Below are 19,484 nucleotides of genomic sequence, written 5' to 3'. Positions count from 1 at the left end.
CGATAGAACCTGACCCAAACCGGAGAAGCCCTCAATAAAAGATACGGTGGAGAAGATAAAAAATATATTCCTGTCACTAGCATGTCAGCTCTGGGATCTGACCCTTCAGCCACTTCAGTCAGGGACAGCTTGTTTGAGGGAGTGGAACTGCATGTCTACTATATGAGCATGAGAAGACATCTCGACCAGAACCATAAAACCTGGCAAATACATCTAGAGGACTTGCTTGTCAGAGCACATTAGCGTCCAGAATATTTTCGAACATCATTCAGCATTTTTATTATTCTGCACAGCAAGAGCTCTGAATTTACTGGTCTGTGTTTTCACAGAGATTTAGGTGGCAGAGAGCTTGGTTGGATGGGAATCCTAAATTGGACACGTTCACCAACAAGGGTGAGTCCAGCCTTTGCCCTGAGGCTCTGTCAATGATGCTTCCCTCCTCACGGTGGTGCTTCAGAATACACAAATTTAAGTCTACAAGGGGGTCAGTACTGTAAAATAGGGGTGAGATTAATGTAGGCCTGTGCAAACTGCTTATCAATCAAATTCAGCTATTCTTCCTCTTGCCAGCATGACATTTGCATGGAGCACTCCCTGTGAGAGGAGGGTAGATTTTGGGTGAAATGTCACATTTCAAAAAACAAATTCTACTGATCACCTTCTATTTTATAGAAGGAGTGAAGTTGAGGCAAGACTACAGAGACTTATCTTCACCCATGTTCTCGGCCCAGTAAAGGTGCTGTCATGTCTCTTAGCACTACAGATCTCAAATACAGACCTTATGCTATGCAGTTATCAAAAGATAACAGGCAGCATTGCAGTTTCCTAGCTGTATCCAAATAAACAAGACTGGCAAAAAAAACCCTGCAATATGCAAACTATTTGATTATGGTGATGGATGGCAAAGGTCATATTTGATACCAGCCAACTACATGAGTCCTGAAATATTTATATGTACAAAAGATATCTCTTAATGGATGGGTGTCTCTGAGGAAAATAGACTTGGAGCCAAGATTAAGCCACTCAAAGAGGGTGGAGAAGAACAGCTAAGGGAAGGTGACACTTTTCTGGCAGCGTGACTGCCTTAGGGCAGCTATGGTTTTCTAGAGAGCAGATGACACGTGGTGTGTAATTTTTCTGCCATCTAGTTTTGTTATAGAATGCATATTGAATAAAGGCATGTCTTACCTTTTCAACCATTGCAGAAGTTACATCAATGTTTGGTTTGGCTGGATAGGGAACGGTCAAGGGATACAGATTTGTCCAAAATCTACCCCACATATCACCTTCAAAAAAGGGAGAAACATAGAAATACTTTAAATGACTGACTATGTATTGTCCAAAATTGCCAGACAATTTTATAAATTGTGCGGTGTCATAAATAGGGATGTCAATATGCCCAAAGAGGTCTGATCCAGATATGAAGTGGAAGAGAGCAATTCTGGGAGGTCATGCATAGGGCAAACTCAGATCAAAGATCGTGTTATTTCCCCAAGATCAGCTATTATTGTACAATACACTTTTGGGACTGATCAGCTCCCTAAAGGACTACTCAAAACTGAATGTCCATGTTGTTAGTCCAGATGAACTCCATTGTGGTATTCATATACATTACCATTTTGGAAATTTGATGTTGCGTGCTTTGAAAGCAAAGTCATGAAACATAGGAGATTAGGACAAGTTTTGAAAGTGGAAAAAAATGTCATTTCTAAGGAAGACATGTGCTGCATCAGGTAGGGCAATGTCCCAGCCCAGTGCTGGAGTTTTGAGCTAGGTGCCACCAGATCCAGTGAGGACAAGGACATGTGCCGTCCTCACCTGCCTCTGCTGCTAAGCACCCATGTCACCTCTTCCAGACTTCTCTATTTGTCCTCTCTCCTTCTCTTATCTGTAGCCTGTTTCTTAATATCTTGGTTAAACAGGCAGATTACTCTGTTCTCATGTGTCTTGAAAGTGACTGTTCTGTGTACAAAGTCAGGCCATATTGACATACCCAGCAGGTGAGCAGGGAGGCATCCTGTGGAGCTGATGAGCTTGGGGCCATAGACCTGCTCCAGCCGGTGCCTCACGTAGGCATGCAGCTGCTGGTACAGAGGTTTTATCTGAAAGCAGAGGAGGAGAAGGAAGCCAATTATTTTCTCTTTACCCCACTTGTCCCTCCAAAACAGAGAGCCTCAAAGGTGTCTCTGATTAAATTTTCCTGGCAGGTAAGTGCACCCCAAACCTGCAGCTGAGATTTGCCCCCTGCATCTGAGCTCAAGCGCCAAGTACAGATCCTAGCCTTAGAAGTCCTGCTCATTCAGATGTGAGTATCAAGGATGCCATCTACCCCATGGGAAACATACCTCCTTCCATGGGCCCTACCTGGAGGAGAAACATAGATCTGTAGAGCTCCCTCTTTCCTAGCCTTTGGCACAGTGCAACCCGAGGGGACCAACCTGGTCCTAGAATGGTTGCAGAGGTAAAAATGTCACGTATGCCCCCCAGTGTCTGTTACTGCACGTAGACCAAGATCAGCTACTTTAGAGCAGGTCTCGTCTTCCTTCACAACATGTGAACACACCATCACAAAACACAAGCCCATGGCCCAGGTGAGAGTTTTTCCTGCCTCTACCTGCTCAAATGTCTTCTCCACATCTTCAACCAGCTGGTCACGGCTGTATTTGTATTCTTCCAGATAGTCTGCTTCATAATTTGCTCTCCAGTAATCTCCGTAGTCAGAATAACCTGTAAAGCATGGACACATCACATCAGGACATTGCACATGGCACTGCTTAGGTCTGCAGGACGTGCAGCCTTTTCCGCAAAACAAAGTGTCACAGAGCAAGATGCTCTGGGTCTAGGAGGGCGAGAGCGCTCCACCAAGGCTGTGTCCAATGGATGTGCAGGTATGGGGTATTTCAAAGAAATGAGGAACGTGTAGTCATGGTTATCTGCTAATTAGGGTAAGTAAGTTCAGCCAGAGATGGAGGTCAAAGGAAAATGTCACTCTTGAAAGGAGCTCCTGCAGGCATGAGGGATGGCAGACTGAGCTCAGGCTGGATGCTAAGGGGTTCTCACAGAAGGTACGTGCTGGTAGACATTTAATATGGGCCACTTCCTCCAGCAACAAAATTGTCAGGGCAGGTGTAGATACCAGGAGTGAAATTCAACTCCAGTTTTCACTGGGTCTTTCAGTCCACTGAGCTCCATCAAGCCTGGAATAGAAATGGCTCATACCTGAGGTCTCTTCCTTAGTGGTATGGAAGAAGGTCAGAATGACCATTCTTAATGTTCAGGTTTTTTCCTGTCTAACTATTTGGACTACAATTTCTTATACCTGGTATCTAGCTCCAGCTTTACAGGAGTATAGGAAAGTAGGTGGTACAGCTGTATATTGGCCAAGAGACAGATGAAACAGTTACTTCAGAAGCTATTTTAGAAGACCCCCAAAGAAAATTAGCAGCCACCCACCATTGTTCCTTAAAAAGACAGTTCCCTATGGTCTGTGTGGAGATCTCTGATGGGAAGCACCCTTCCCTTGGTGCAAGATCCTTTTTAAGCACCTGGATGCAACTGCTGGCCCAGACCTACCAAATCTGATAATTCTCGTTAGAGAATAATACTTTTAAATGTATTATACCAGTTCTTGTAGTTAGTGCAAGAAGGTCAAGGCCAACAGAAAAAAGGAGACCTTGCCAAGATTCAGCAGTACTCGAAAGTTTTCAAAATTGAGCATGCTTGCCCATAAGTCACAAGCAATGCAGTTCTGAGTAAGGCATTATCTAACGAAGGGCACTGATACACCATGGGATTTCACAAAGGTGCCAGCAAAGACATCTCCCTTTTGCTCCAGGCTGGTGACAGGCCTCTGATCTAGTCATTGGCACCTGTCTGCACTGTCTCTGGCTTTGCAACGTGCACACCATGAGCAAATGATGTACAAAATGCTGCTCATCGATGTGTAAAAAAGTATGGGTTTTGAATTCTTCTGCAAATTGTGCAAGACCGTGGTATGCTAGAAAAACAAAATATACAAAAAATGTGATTTACCATTAAGCGTTGCAACCTCGTTTTTAAGTTCAACATATTCTTTGTATAATGGTCTCATCATCCTGCCAACATCAGCTCTCCAGCCTTCCCAGGCCCACAGTCTTTCATGATAATCGGTGCTGTTAGCCATAATAGTGTCCAGACCTGTCAGAACAAAACAAAACAAAACAAAACAAAACAAAAACAAAAACAAAACAAAACAAAACAAAACAAAACAAAACAAAACAAATCAAAACAAAACAAAACAAAACAAAAACAAACAAACAAAAAACCAAAACCAAACAAAACAAACAAACAAACAAACAAACAAAAAAGTACTAGGCCTTGAAAAAGCGGAATCTTTATTTTGGTTTCACAGCAGGCAAATGAGCCAAAGTGAAAGAAATTTTATTAACTCCGAAGAAAACACTTTGTGTTTGATATACTAAAATATCCTATTATTTTATTGCATCCTTTTCTGACTTAAGGTTTCCCCTTCTCTATAAGAGACACGGAGCAGATGCTGAGTCCTTTAAATCAACCATGCTCCATGCATTAGCTCAAGTTGATAGTGTTCTTGGGACTGGCCTCACTGCAACGTTGAGTGCAAAAGGACTTTGATGATAGCGCAAAAACTTAGACTTTCTGCAATGCAAGCAAACCATAGGTGATAAGCAGTCTGTCACATAATGAGCAGCCCTCTCCAAATTCTGTCTCTTAAGGGTATGAGACATTAGGTCTCATGGGCAGCAGGCCTGCTAGAGGTCCCAGAACAGCAAGGTGCAATTAGATTATGAGTAAGCTTGAGGTAGCAGTATATTTCTGCTGAAACTACAGCCAGTTCTCCTGCAGTTAGGAGCCACCCTTGGGCTTTTTCTTTTTGAACCCTCAGTATAAAGGACACAGGAGGGACAGTGGTTAGTACCGTACCTGGCTCCAGCACCAAACACTCTGACGGTTCGTTGATTTTACAGACAGTCCCGGTGCTGTAGATGGTACTCATAGTATTTAACACAGTGCTCAGCTGCAAGTTACATGTGAGATAGCCCGTTAGAAATGCACTCTGTACAAAATAACAGCCAATTATGCTAATTCCTTAAGTGCTCTATTCAACACTTCACCTACCAGCTTAACATTTAAGCATATGTTTAAACTCAGTCGAGATTAATGAAAGAATTTGCCTAAATGCATTACTGAGCCAGGACCTAGCCGGAAAAGACAGATAATCTCCCAAATATATGACATAATCTACAGGTCCTTAGTATCCAGTCAGACAAAGCTTGGGATTTAATGAGCATAGACTATCATGAGAGACATATAAATAGAGAGCAGCAATAAAACTATAAAGTTTAGCAATGTGCTTCCGTAAGCATGGCCCCACCTAAACCTTCCAGGTAGATCATGGTTTTGAATGGCACAAAAAGGGCCCCTTCTGCAGGTGCTGCCAGGGTGACTGTTGTGGATTTTTAACATAGCATCACACTGACTGCATAAATCTGCTTATATTCTGTTACAGAGAAGTTAAGGCTCATGTCTTGGGTCAGCTGAAGGCCAAATGCATCTGAAATCATTTAGCTCTGTCTCAGAAGCTATGCTACATACCTCTGTTTGGGGGGTTTTTTTGGCTGGTTGGTTTTAATATTTTGGGGGTTTTGCACCTTGAGAAAAACATGCACCACTTTTAGCTTTTGCTTTAGGACTATGCTATTTCTCATTTAAAGCTTTAAATCAGAACTATGTAGAGCTGTCAGTGGGAGGGGTAGTTAATGACTAGCTCCAACTTTATTCCTGTCAGCATTAAAATAAGTCAGCACCCAGAGAAATTTCTGTAGCAATAAAGAATACCTCAATATTATGGAATCCATCAGACTGCGCAAAAAAAAAAGAATAACTTTTCAAGCAAGAATCAACAATTTCAGCCCTCAAGGCCCTTTATCTAGGAAACTGCAAGTGTCTAAACAGGCAGGATAATGAAGAAAATGCCTCCTCAACAGAGACAGCATTACCATCAGTGCACTGCTGTGCTCTAAAATAAATACATTTGTATGAACTGTCAGCATTCCCACCAAGGTAATCTGTCCTTCCAGGAACACATCTCATCTGGACCAGACAGGAGGTCCAGCCAGTCCGCTGCTTTTCTTGCACAGTGGTTAACACTGCTGATCTTAGCAGAAAAATCTCACGATCCTTCTATAATCAGGACTGTAGGATCCCCTAACTCAACACTGTGTTTCAATTTGATCTTCAAGCAACAGGAAATTAATTTAACTCTCAGGTCTTCGGTTCTAAATCTCTTTTCAGTCTGTACAGCTGCTCACTGCAATTCTAAATGTAGTTGTTAACCATATATATTCCTTTTACATGAGCTTGTCAGTGGAAACATCAAATCTTGTTATGAGTCCTGCTAAATGCTGGCCTTCAGCAGCTTTCTGTGGAAGGAGGTCACCAACCCTTTCTGACTTCAGGCAACCCAGGGCACTCGCTGTATAGAAACACCCTCTCTTTTTCACAGTCTGATAATGCATCGTGTGCAGAGCAAGAAAGACTTCCTTCACCTCCACCTTTTTGATTCATTGAATGTCCTTTCACCTATCTCTGCCTGCTCATTGCCCTAGGTCAGGACTTAGCCAAGAACTTACCGCAAGTCCTCTTTTCCTCTGATGACTAATCCAGCCATTTATGCAAAGACAAGTCTGAGGCGTGTGTGTGCATCTGAAATTTGCTGCACAGATTACAGGGCAAAACTGCTGACTTGAGCAGGAACCAGCTTCCTAAGCCAGACACCCCTTCCAGTCCCGAACTGCCGTGATCACCTTGCATAGGTACATTCTCCATGGCGATGCTGGGGTACAGCATCATACCGAGAGAAGCGCCGTGCCCTCCCTCAGACGTGTTGTGGAAGGCAGCTCAACTCACCTGGCAAAAATGAGCTACATCCAGCAACTTACTCTGCTATATTTTTCTGGTGACAGCACAGACGACCCTCTTTCCTGGAGAGTCTGGATCTGGAGCCTGGTGAGATCATCCTGGATGCTGGTTAATGGGAAGCTGCTGGCATTCCTGGAGGCCTCGTTGTAAAATGCAGACCACTTGGCACCTGCCTCGTTCTGAAAGAGGTTTACACAAACCCTGAATTACTTTGCCAAAAGAGTGCAGCAGCCTGATGTACTCAGTGGGTGAAAATGTTATTTCCAGGGAGAATTTCATTCGTGGGCACCACCTGTGAATTGTGGTTGAGCACTTGCACTGTGCAGTGAAACAGCTGGAGAACATTTTGGCTTTGGTTTATTCACACATCCAGACAAACATTTTCCTTTGGAAATAACAAAAAGCAGGACTGTCTTCTCACACTATGCTGGTTATAATTGATCCAGCATCACCTAACTGTTCCTTGCTATTCTAAATCACCAAGTATTCTTCCCTTAGTGCTTTCCTCAGCCGGCCTGTGAGTCACAAAAACCAGATACAAGCGAGGGCACAAGAGGGCTGTGACCCAGATGCCATCCCCCAATTCTCCTTCAGCAGCAGTGACAGACAGCAGACAAGATATTGAGTCCTTTCTTTATGCAATATGACTTTCTTCTGAAGTTTGGTAAATTAGACATTATGGTTGGGCGCAAGAGGGTCTAAACAGGTGTCTAAATTGGGCATGCAAAACCTGAGTCTTCTGAATGAAATTGTTTTTACCACTGCTGCAATTACATACCTTGACACATGGAACTCCCAAATTTCACTGCAAAAATGGCACCATAAGAATGTTATTTGGATTTGGGACTGTCTTATTCATCTTTTTTTTCATGTCTTTGTACACATTTTAGCACATCAGCACCCATCCAAAATGACAACAAGAACAGTACTAATTAACCTGGGTCCTTGGGACAGTTTAATTAATTGTGTTTGTGCCAGAACTTCACAGGTTGTGGAGAGGGTGTCTGTAACACCTGTTTCTCCCTGCTGAGGCATCAGAAAACAGATGTCATTTTTATGTTGTGCCTGAAGGGCACTTTCAGGTGCACCTCCCCCTTGTGCAAACTCAGGGCAAGGTCAATGCTCCCAACAGAGCTGTCCCTGGGTTGTCTGGCCCCATGCGTGATGGACCCTCGATACCTGATCAGGCTCTGGTGCAGAGAAGTGGTGGCAGATGTAAGCCCTTGGCAGTCCCATCCCTGCATCTCTCCCTGCCCATGCAGCCCCCCTGTGGGAGGGCAGCAATCCCTGGGTGGCTTTCCAACCTCTCACCTTCACAGGAGCAGAACAAACATTCAGCAACTTACTCTGCTATATTTCTGCTATATATCTGCTTCACTACTCATCTCTGGTGAGACCCCACCTGCAGTCCTGTGTCTGTCTGTGGAGCCCTCAGTACAAGAAAGACATGGACCTGTTGGAGAGGGGCCAGAGGAGGCCTCAAAAATGATCAGAGGGCTGGAACAGCTCTGCTGTGAGGACAGGCTGAGAGAGTTGGGGTTGTTCAGCCTGGAGAAGAGAAGGCTCCAGGAAGATCTTATTGCAGCCTTTTAGTACTTAAAAGAGGCCTGTAAGAAAGATGAGGACAGACTTCTGAGGAGGGCCTCTTATGATACAAGAAGGGGTAATGGTTTTAGACTAAAAGAGGGGAGATTCAGGCTAGACATGAGGAAGAAATTTTTTACAATGAGGGTGGTGAAACACTGGCCCAGGTTGCCCAGAGAGGTGGTAGACGCCCCATCCCTGGAGACATTCCAGGCCAGGCTGGACAGGGCTCTGAGCAACCTGATCTAGTTGAAGATGTCCCTGCTTATTGCAGGGGGTTGGACTAGATGACCTTTGAAGGTCCCTTCCAACCAAAACTATTCTATGATTCTATGAAATAGTTCTGCCACTGCCCAGGAGCTTGCAAAGCTCAGTGGGCAAGAGCTTGATAAGCACCCAGAAGAGCATCACTGTGTAAATCTGCTTCTGAACTCCTTGCCCTAGGCAGGGATGGAGAGGTGCCTTAGGAGCAGTGGGGCAGAAGAGGGGGCTCTTTGTCTACAAAAGCCAGGGGAAAGAAGTTAGCTTGCTATTTGATTTTTATTTGATAAAAATTTTATTTGATTTGATTTTTTTTATTTGATATTTTCCAATTAGAGGAATTGCTTGATAAGTCAGAGGACAGGGTTTGTGGCCTAATTTACAAGGAAAATGGATGGGAAGGAGACAGAAAGGACAGTATTCATTAACTCTGCTCCTCCAGCAGAAAGGGAGAAGGGTAAGCAGTAGGTTTATTACCAATGCTACTGAGGAGAGCAAGCGAGAGAAAACATCCTCTTTGAGCACTGGACTAATTGGTCTTTATTGCTGGTATCTCCTCACGTATTTTATTATCATCTCATTAATGCTAGAAGTATTATATGGGGCTTTCATTTTGCGTGTTTGGAAACATTACAGTTTAAGTACCTGGTGCCTCAGAAAACATTCCAGATTGGCAATGGTTAGTCATTAGGATTTCTTCCAGCAACCAGTCTCCTTGCTTTAATTAAGAAATACAATAATTAAACCGTGTTTTAATTAAGCTATAAGGCCACAAAGTAGAAGACTTAAACCATTACTCAGAGGATGTTCGGCTTTTATTTATGCTCTGAATTGTTTTCCTCTAGAACTTGAGTTGACTTTAAAAGACACACAACTACAAAATTCAAGGTGTTTTTGTTCATTTTGGAAGGCTCCAAGGTTACGAGATGCTGGGCTGAGGCATGGCAGTATCAGTAACCAGCCAGCTCATGGCTGACTGCTCTTGGCAAACATGACACTTGCTTAGAGACCCCAGTGGCTGCGTCAGCTAGAAGCTGGTGTTTAGAAGACAGGAGAACTGTGTTGCAAGATAGTGCAAGTACAAATGCTGTGGTCCTTCCCGCAGACAGGCATTGACTTTCAAACCAACGTGCTAGACCACTGTACTAAAAGTTTAATACCTCTACCAGCAGCCCTGACTACGAGAAGAGTGGTGGGGCTTGGGGAGAAAGGTCCCCCACTGGTAAAGGGTGTGGACCACTATATAAAACTATCAGCAAACATTTAATAGAATGTCTACACCCAGAAGATTGACAAGATTTGAATCCCCCTCCCTCATGTCACATGGCAGCACCAAGCCCAGGTCCTGAGAGAAGACCATCCCAGGAGGTGCTGGTGGTGTTGGACCCTGAGCGAAAGAAGGTGTCGCTCTCCATCCAGCTCAGATTTTAGGGCTGAACATGCAGTGCTCCCTTCCCTCTTCCCTCTGCTCACTGGGGTGACTCGAGGTGATGGCTAGGGACATGTCCAGCCTCTGGCCATCCCCATGCAGTGCAAGGGCATCCCAGGCACCAGCTCTGGGCTGTAGAGGATGCTAATGGCCCAGGAATCTCCAGTGAGGCATTGCTATGTCAAAGCAAGCCCCTCTACCCTCCTGAAACTAAACCACAGCCACCAAAAAAGTAGCAGCAGAATTTCAGCCAACCTTGGTGGAACCAAAATAAACTAGAAAGCAGCTGTCAGATTCCTAAAAGAACAGTAAAACCCACAGGACAGAGTACTTACCATTTTCCTGGCAGTCTCATCAGTGATGTTGGTGTTGTAGTTCCATGAGGCAAGGGAGCTTTCATAGTTGATATCTTCTGCCCTCTTGTTAAACTCTTCCAGAAACATTTGGGCTTGTTGTGTGACAGTCTGTGGGCTCACAACAGCAATCAGACCACAGAGAAGCCAGATGCAGACCAACATATCCATGTCTAGGCTGAGAATCTCCCAACAAAGTAGGTTTCCTCACGTAAGCTTCTCTGTCAGGCTCTGTCTCATCAGCCTTCAAGCTTTTCAAGAAAAAAGGCTGAATCCAATCTGCCAGGCCTTTTATAGGTTTTATCTGTTGTAAGAGAGAAAGGAAAATGTTTTTTATAAAAAGCCAAATAAACAAAAGTCAATTATTAACTTTGGAAAAACATAATTACTCCTGCCATTTTATGGCCTTCTTATGAAGGGCTTTTACTTTTAGTTAATGTTTCCCAAATGTGCTGTCAATGATACAGCTGGTCACTTTATCTGTAGCCTGCCTGTGTCTTTGGTAGCTCAGAATCTGTGAATCCTTTAACAGGTTAGTGATAAGCTGTAAAAATATTTAGAAACTTCACTGAAACACAAAGCCATGAACCTTATCTTCCAGGCAAGAAGAAACCCTGTTTAGCCTGATATGGGGTATCTGGTTGGGTATTTAGGCCCAAGTTTTAGAAGGCTTTGCAAAGCCCAAGTGATTTGCAGAATCTACCTCATTTTCAAAGTGACTGAGGGCATTTAAGGTCAGATTTCTAAGGGTATTTACTGAACTATCAAAACATAGCAAGACAGTTTGTGAGATCACAGCATCTTGCGTAGAGACCTAATCTTAACTATAAATCAACTGGATCTAAGTACTAAGATGACTAAGACTACTAAGATGAATCCAGTTTAATATCTAAATACCTTTACTAATCTAGCTAGGAACCTAGCATTTACTGCAAATCAATGGGAAAATCAATATCTGAATTTGTTCTGGAAATGTAGCTTAGGTTGAGTGTTATTGATGTGACAATACCTTAGAACATTTTAAATTAGTCTATTTTTGCTCAGGGTCACTTGGTTGGGTTTTTTGGAGGGGTTGATTGTTTGTTCTTTTGAGGAGAGGGAGCTTTTCGAGATGCAACTCTGCAGCCACATCCACGCAGTTGGTTTCCAGTTCCCGGCAGAGCTTCGCCAAAACCGCTATGAGTCTACATGGAAGCAGCAGCAATCAGGCCCTACACTGTCAAACCCCAAGAAAAGAACTCCAGCCCTCCCATCTGTGACAGGCTGAACATGACACAGTCTCAGCAGGGCCACCAGCAGCAGGCGTTCTCAGCAAGCAGAGCCAGAAACCAGGGACCTTGAGGAAGCACCTTGTTTCAAGATCTTCTAATAGCCATGTTCTGTGAACCAGGGACAGGAGATCTCTGTCATGCTTGTGCAATCCTCTAACGATCTTTTATTTTTCCAAAAGAAGGTCAACAACATCCACTCAACCCTTCCCCAGAAGTCACGTTCCCTAAGCTCCATGTTACTTTTCTCGGTGTCATCCAGACTCACCACAATTTGTGCTTCTTCAGCAATGGTGTTGAAATCTAATCATAACAAAAACCTTATCAATGATCAGTGAGTACTGCAGTCACTGTCTGTATCATATGTGCTGTACCTTGTTGAAACACACATTCTTTCTGGCAAAATTAGACAACCATTGACTCATATTCAGGTTGTGACCCACTCTGGTCCTTTCCCAGTAGCACTGCTACTGGCTCTGCCATTCCCCTTTTTGTCTCTGTACATCTGGATCTAGGGTGGCACTCATTAAAGCATTTTTAATTTGCCTGGGCTGAAGTCCATCATCACACTGATTTCAGACCACTTTTCCAATTTTATATACTCATTTGGAATTGTAATCCTTCAAAGGACTCCCAGCTTGGCAATACCCACAAATCTATTAAAAGGCTTTCTCTTCCGACATCCAGATCATATGGGCTACAGCAAGGCCCAGGAGAGCTATCACTTAAAATGGCCCCTCTCCTTGACTGAGAACCATGCAGCATGTTTTTTAAGTAATTATGTGCCTTTTGTAATTCTTGTCTAGCTCACCTTACCTTAATTTGCCAGAGAGACTGTCGTGTGGTGAAATGTTGTAAGGTTTTTGTGTCATTGTTTCATCTGTTGTCTGTCAGAGCAGAGAATGATGTCTCTTATTACCTTGATATGATTCCTTCTCCTCCGGTAGAGAACAGAGACTATGTTGACAATTTGCTTTAACTCTTATTTTCATTTTTATGCTGGTAAGTTAATCATAGAATGATGGGACCCATTACTTTTAGGGTACTAAAACAGGGCTGCCTGACCCAAAATTCCCTTTTTACATGCAGGTGTTATTTTTTCCCCTTTTGCAGTACTCTGGTGCCTTCCCTGGGGGCAGCCCTAACAGTTGGTGTCTCGCTGCCTTGGTGCAGGAGTCACCTGTGCGCCCCTACTCCTGCCCACATACAGCCCTGAAGCCCCAAGGGGTGCCTGCGACACCCAGGGGCCCCCAGGCTCTGGGATACTTGAGGGATACCTGGAGGGGAGAGAACGGTGTCACTTCATTTCACATAGCAGAGTGCTTCTGCATCTGCATTTAAGTGTGTATGCAAGCATCGTCAGCTGAAAATGTAGCACGGAGAACTACACTGCAAGTTTTTTGCCTTATTTCTAGGTTTTTTTCTGTTGCATACCTAAATGCAATACTTGATATCATATCTGAGGAATAATATAAGAGTTACACGGCACTTTTCTTGCCATTGCCTTAACACAAGAGAAAAACCTTTAAGCTCTGAGGTGAATTAGCACGAACTTATGGTTTGAAAACCCATGTTACAATAGTGGGGAGCTACCAGACTCCACATACTTCATACTTTAAGGGATGGATTTGCTCCCAGGGAGCAGACAAATGGAAAACCACTGCATACAGTCTTGTTTGTGTCAGTCTTACTACATGGCAGGCTTTCTGCAGGATGTCCGGGCTCTGAGCTGGGAGTGATTTGTGTAGTCTGAGACAGTGACAGCAGGTCAGTGAGGAGAAGATACATGGATGAGCTGGAAGCATTTATGGGGGTGGACCTTCAGTCTGGTCTGGAAAGCTGGCAGGAACATGGAGACAGTTTGTGCCACAGAAAAAAGGAAACAGCAAACAACTGAGAAAAGGAAGAACCCTGAGCCTTTTCAAGAAATACAAACCTCCAGCAAGGGCAGGTAGGAGGCAGCCATTGGGTGTGGGTGACAGGAGAGGAGCAACCAGGAGTTAAAATCTGGTCTTGATCAAATAGGTTGTTGTACGCAATGGCAGCCAGCCTGCTTGGCTCAGAGCAAAGACAACTATGTCAGTTTACCACCATTACAGTGCAAGGGCTGTGAGTACCCTGACATAAAATCATAGACTCATAGAATAATTTGGCTTGGAAGGGACCTTCAAAGGTCATCTAGTCCAACCCCCTGCGATGAGCAGGGACATCTTCAACTACATCAGGTTGCTCAGAGTCCCATCCAGCCTGGCCTGGAATGTCTCCAGGGATGGGGCATCTACCACCTCTCTGGGCAATCTGGAACAGTGTCTCACCACCCTCATTGCAAAAAATTTCTTCCCCATGTCTGGCTTGAATCTCCCCTCCTTTAGTTTAAAACCATTACCCCTTGTCCTGTCGCAACAGGCCCTGCTAAAAAGTCTGTCCCCGTTTTTCTTATAGGCCCCTTTTAAGTACTGAAAGGCCACAATAAGGTCTCCTTGGAGCCTTCTCTTCTCCAGGCTGAACAACCCCAACTCTCTCAGCCTGTCCTCACAGCAGAGCTGTTCCAGCCCTCTGATCATTTTTGAGGCCTCCTCTGGCCCCTCTCCAACAGGTCCATGTCTTTCCTGTGCTGAGGGCTCCAGAGCTGGATGCAGGACTCCAGGTGGGGTCTCACCAAAGCGGAGTAGAAGGCCAGAATCACCTCCATCAACCCAGTGGCCATGCTGACCATGCTGGACATGATAGCACAGGCTCATTCTCCTCCAGTGTGCCAGTCCTCCCCTCCACCCTGTGGATCTGCAGCCTGAGCTGTGGTTCCCAGCTCCTACCTGATACTCCCAGTCCAGTAGTCCCCAGGGTCTGAGTTGTCTGACATCTGCTTAAACAGCTGCCCACAAACATTCAGCTGTACCCTGGCTTTGTAAAAGCATTTTTCTGCCTCATCACTCATGTTGTTGGCTGAGCTGTGCTATGAAACTACAACTGTAATAACAGAGAATTGCATTTAGGGAATGCCTCAATAAGAAACCACCGTGTTGCGCATTGGGCACCACACATCCTTAAAATTGCTTAAAATATCATTATCAGGCTATTTTTTCCAGGCAGGAGCACCGCTTAAGCTCTCTGCTATACTTTGTCATACTGCCCAGCACATAAAAGACGGACAGAAGCATTATTCGGTGACCGATTTGCAGAGGGGGGATATGAAGGGCTGTGGCTGCACAGCAGTGGGGCTGCCTGGCCTGGAGCATCCCCAGGAAGGACGAGCTGCCCCAGGACAGCCACCCCACTACCTGCACAGGGCTGCAGCCGCGGCTCCTCCGCTGTTTGCCAAAGAGCAGCTCACATCAGTTAAATACCTGTCAAATCCTTGTTCTGAGGAGTCCCCACTCCAAAGTGGCTTTGTAGAGGCAGTGGACAGCTTGGGGGTGGCTTCAGCCCCTCTGTGCTTCACCCTGACACAGCAGTATCATTTGGAGAAGGGCTGCCCTGCCACAGCTGCACCTGGGCATGGCTGGGGGGGGCAATCCCAGATCCTCTCCCTCTTCCTCGTGCTTTGAACTGGGGGCTGGGCAAATAGTCTTTTTAATCCCCAGAGCTGCCTTTTTTCTCACATGACTAACTCTTCTGCATGCGTGACAGCGGCCTCTTCTCAGACAAAAGCCCTCTCCGGCTCACCAGCTGCTCTCAGCCTGCACTGAGATCCCTCTCATAACAGGGGCATTTCACGAGATCCCTGTGTCTCCTCTCCAGGTGTGGAGCAGAGCTGTGTGGCAGTGACAAGGACAGACATCTCTGCTCCTCTGCAGGCAGGCTCAGCCCATTCTGCTCGTCTTCTGAGCCACCCCGAAGCAGCTCCTGTGCAAAAGGCACGCACCAGCAGCCAGCCTCGGCTCAAGAATCAGCAGTTTGGGCTTAGCTGGCTCTTTCTCTGCAGCAATGAGACAGGGCAGAGCAGCAGCTGGTCGGATTAATTCCCTGCTGCCCGGTGGGAACGGAGGTCCAGGCAGCAAGTCCAGAGCACAGAGACTCCCCAACCACTGCTCCACACTCAGGGCGTCCATCTCAGTGGGGAAGAAGTGAGGGGGTTGCTACCTGGCTTGTGCCCAGCTTCTGCAGCTGGCTTGGCCACGCAGCCATCTCCCAGTGAGCCTCCCAGAGCAGGGAGAGGTTTGCACCCCGCTGGCCCAAGCCTGGGGCCAGTGTCTTGGACGACTAATCCACATCCCTCCACAACCTCCTGTCCCAAGACAGGTTGCTTCGCTCCCTGGATTTCAGACTAAAGAGAAGCTGTCAGCTCTGTGTGGCTCCTTTGTGCTCCAAGGGAGGCGCAGGCTGGTGGCTCTTCCCCAGGTCAAATTGTGTTCAGCATCACCAGGGAGGCAAGTGTCCTGTAGGTAGGGGCAAGCCCCAGATCTGAAGACCACATCAGGAGCTGTGAAAAGATGTTGACAGTTGCCTGAAGCATCAGGAAACCAAAGTGGTTTTGCAAGTTTTAGGAGAAAGCTTTGAAGCAGAATGATTTTCAGGAAGGCAGAGTATTATACCAATCAGCAGGTTAAATTAGGATACCATAAAGTGTCATAGCTTGCATTGCTGAAGGCCACAGTCAAACTCAAGACTGTATGTTATGGAGATAGAGGAGAGGGAACTATTCAGGGGCACAATATTCTGCATTCCTTGCAGAATTCCTTGTTCATTACCAGAAGTCACCTTGTCCAACAAATGAAGGGAAAAGTATTGATCCTGTGAAATGCAGCTTTTCATCTAGGCAATCTGTGTTTCTCATTTTGTTTTTACTAAGGCAGGAGTGGATGGTCCCAGTTCATTTTACAGCAACCATGTGTCTGCGCATCAGCATCTACAATGTTGTTTAGATACAACATCATAGAGAACATTAGTCCAAAGTTTAAAATTCCTGTTGGTCCACAACTGATAAAAGCTACACACTGTAATTTGTAACAATTAGAATCTAAATTATAGGAGAGCAGCAGAAGCTGATAGAGAGATACTGCCAGAACACTCTCGCCATTTCTCTCAAGTTATATGTTTTCTCTTTAGCTAATAAGATGCTCTGACAGCTTCAGATTGCCACCTCTAACACAGTAAGAAGGAAGAGGACAGGCTAGCAAAACAAAACTTTCCTTTTTGATCTTAAGTCAAATTAATTTCCTACTGAAGCTGCTGACTTTACTGAGAACAAAGTCAAACCTCTGCTATAGGGGTGGAGTTCTCCTGCACCATTTTACATTGGAGTGAAATGCAAATATCAATCCAGCCACAGAATATCCAGTTAAAATGCAAATGCATTATGGTAAGTGCATCCACAATGCTTAATGTATTTACAAAACTGAATATACTGACACATTTGTGCTGGCAAGAATGTATCACTTATCACTGTCAATGTACTTTAGTTTTATGTGATTTGAAAATGAGCAAGTTCAGTCCATCAAATTAGGCATATCTAACAGTGCAAATTTTTCATTAGCAACTGTCCAGTAGCGTAGGAAGCTGCGGTGTCACTCGGTTGCACACATCCCTTCTTGCACGCCACATTAAAAGGAAACAAAAACTATGTGAGTCCAAAAGGAACTGCTCATAGAAAACCAAGCACAGATTGCTCATTGGTAATGGATTGTGGACAGTTGGTCAACGCATTTTCTATAAAAACTTGGCGCATTTAAAACAGCTCATTGCATGAGTCACAGGTTCCCACACCGATGAACTGACCAAATTTCTGAGGGCATTTGAGCCATATTTTTAAGAGTATCTAGAAACACAGACTCTCACTTTTCACTGGGAGTTATTTTAAGTCTTTGTTGCACTTCTGCCCTAAGCATTAAAGTAATTTCTTTTGTTTTCCCACATGTGGGAGGTTAAACATGACAAACTCTTTCTGTCAATATGTGATAATGCTCCTTGCTTCGTCAAAAACTGACACTCAGTTCTTGGAACCAAATTATCAAACCAGAAGCTCTTGTGCTAATGCTGTGATTTGTATTAATTTAGGAATTATTTCATTCTAACCGTGATGAAGGAACAAGACCTTAATATTGCCTTGAGGCTCCCTGTGCCCATTTCACCCCTCTCTTCTTGTGAACAATTGCAGAAACAGTGAAGTGGCTTCAGCCAAGTCTTCCCTCAAAACGCACATGAAAGACAGCCCCTCAGGAAGGCATAGCCAGGAAAGTGTTCTCCATGAAGGTCAGCATGACAGTAGCAAATGTCATACCTGGACAAACAAAAAGAAGCATATAGTCTGCAAGAGGACCATGAGGTCATCTCTCCAGGCTCTTCAGCACCAGCAGAGCTTTGGGGGAAATACTGGGGCCAGCTGCGAGTACCAGACTTTAAGGTGGGCTAATTGGGAGATGTTTGGAGGAGAGTACCACAGACTAAACAACAGCCTGCAACACAGAGTCGTCAGCTTTCCTTAAAGCAAGTGGCAGAATGGCTCAAGTAAGGATTCAGCCTCTGCCCGTAGTTTGCAATCTTCCCCAAGTAAATGTTGATAAACAATGATTACTAATTTCATTTACAAAACCAGTCTACAATGCTGGAGGTTGTGCACAACAAATGGTTGCATCATGGCCAATGCGGTCCCTGATTTAAGGGTGGCACTGCAGAGCTCCCGACATTCTCCAGCACCCCAAATGTGTAGCTCATGACTGGCAGTGTAAAGAACCTACTCATGCATGATTTGTGCTCATTCTAGCCTAGACATCAATAATCTCTCTCAGGTAAGCTGAACAGAACTGTGACGTCCTTCCTGAAATGTCTACTCGCTGCGGATGTGGAGCTACCAATAAAAGTTGCGGATTTTCTTCAAACAGAACTTCCCTGGCTTTATTGCTTCATTTAATTGGATTTCCTTTTCTCCTCTCTTTTCTCAAATACAGGTCTTGAAGATGTAACAGTTCAGTCTCGAGTACACCACGTTCCTTTGTCAAAATTCATTGACACAACACTGAAAGCAGAACCAACTAATTGTTTTAAGAAGTAGTTTACAGTATAGTCTATACTGCTTGTTACTCACTTTCCTGTTTATTATCAGGTCATTCGATGGCAGGTGGTTTAGAAAAAAAAAAAAAGTAAAAATTACAAGCCGTGAAAGTTCCATAAAACCTCTGGGCCAGATCCTCAAGGGCTATGAATTGTCATTGTACCTTTTGCGGGCTCTGGAGGACAGGCTTTACCAAATCAAAGTGCTCTTTTTTTTCTAATAAGATCCTGCTGCACAAAGAGACTAGAAAAGAGATTAATTTCTCCTGTAGCATGGTGCCCTTGATTAATGTAGTTTCTGGCACCTGTTTCAGTGAAAGACCTAATACCAACACTGACTTCAAAGCATTGTTAATGTCATACCTGCCTGCTCATGTATCATTTGCTTCTCTCAAGCCATTTTCTGTCACTGCAGATGTATGCTATGGGTGAATCCCACATCATTATTAGCAGAAAAGTACACCAAAATGCTGTAAACTAATTACACTGCTAAAAGGTGAGCTGGGAGGAAGTCAGTGATTAAATACTTACCACCAGAGTCAGCTCACATCACATAATGTTTTGTTCAATGTCTTTCAATCTATTTTCAAATTGCTGGCCGGTGCTATGGGCTGAACTGAACCTCCACTCAGGCCTTGAGAAGTATGCTCGGATATGCTCGTC

At 44.6% G+C, this 19,484-nt stretch overlaps 1 protein-coding gene across 2 annotated transcripts in view; it reads right to left on the bottom strand.

The window, feature by feature from the left end:
• Positions 1-15,760, bottom strand: part of ACE2 (angiotensin converting enzyme 2) — a 31,337-nt gene extending 15,577 nt beyond the window's left edge. Inside the window, exons 1-8 of one of the 2 annotated variants that reach the window (XM_065072640.1) lie at positions 15,179-15,760; positions 10,549-10,870; positions 6,960-7,118; positions 4,942-5,035; positions 4,033-4,176; positions 2,615-2,727; positions 1,994-2,102; positions 1,189-1,286 (exon numbers count right to left, since the gene is read on the bottom strand). In XM_065072640.1, the coding sequence (XP_064928712.1) occupies positions 1,189-1,286; positions 1,994-2,102; positions 2,615-2,727; positions 4,033-4,176; positions 4,942-5,035; positions 6,960-7,118; positions 10,549-10,737 (906 nt within the window). In that variant the 5' untranslated portion in view covers positions 10,738-10,870; positions 15,179-15,760. Of the gene's footprint in view, positions 1-1,188; positions 1,287-1,993; positions 2,103-2,614; positions 2,728-4,032; positions 4,177-4,941; positions 5,036-6,959; positions 7,119-10,548; positions 10,871-14,647; positions 14,766-15,178 lie in introns of those variants that run through there. The other variant, XM_065072630.1, reaches the window with a different exon arrangement.
• Positions 15,761-19,484: the final 3,724 nt, after the last annotated feature.

Source organism: Columba livia, chromosome 1 (assembly GCF_036013475.1).
Source record: "Columba livia isolate bColLiv1 breed racing homer chromosome 1, bColLiv1.pat.W.v2, whole genome shotgun sequence".
NCBI classification, from domain to species: Eukaryota; Metazoa; Chordata; class Aves; order Columbiformes; family Columbidae; genus Columba; species Columba livia.
This window is presented reverse-complemented; position numbering and strand designations above follow the sequence as displayed.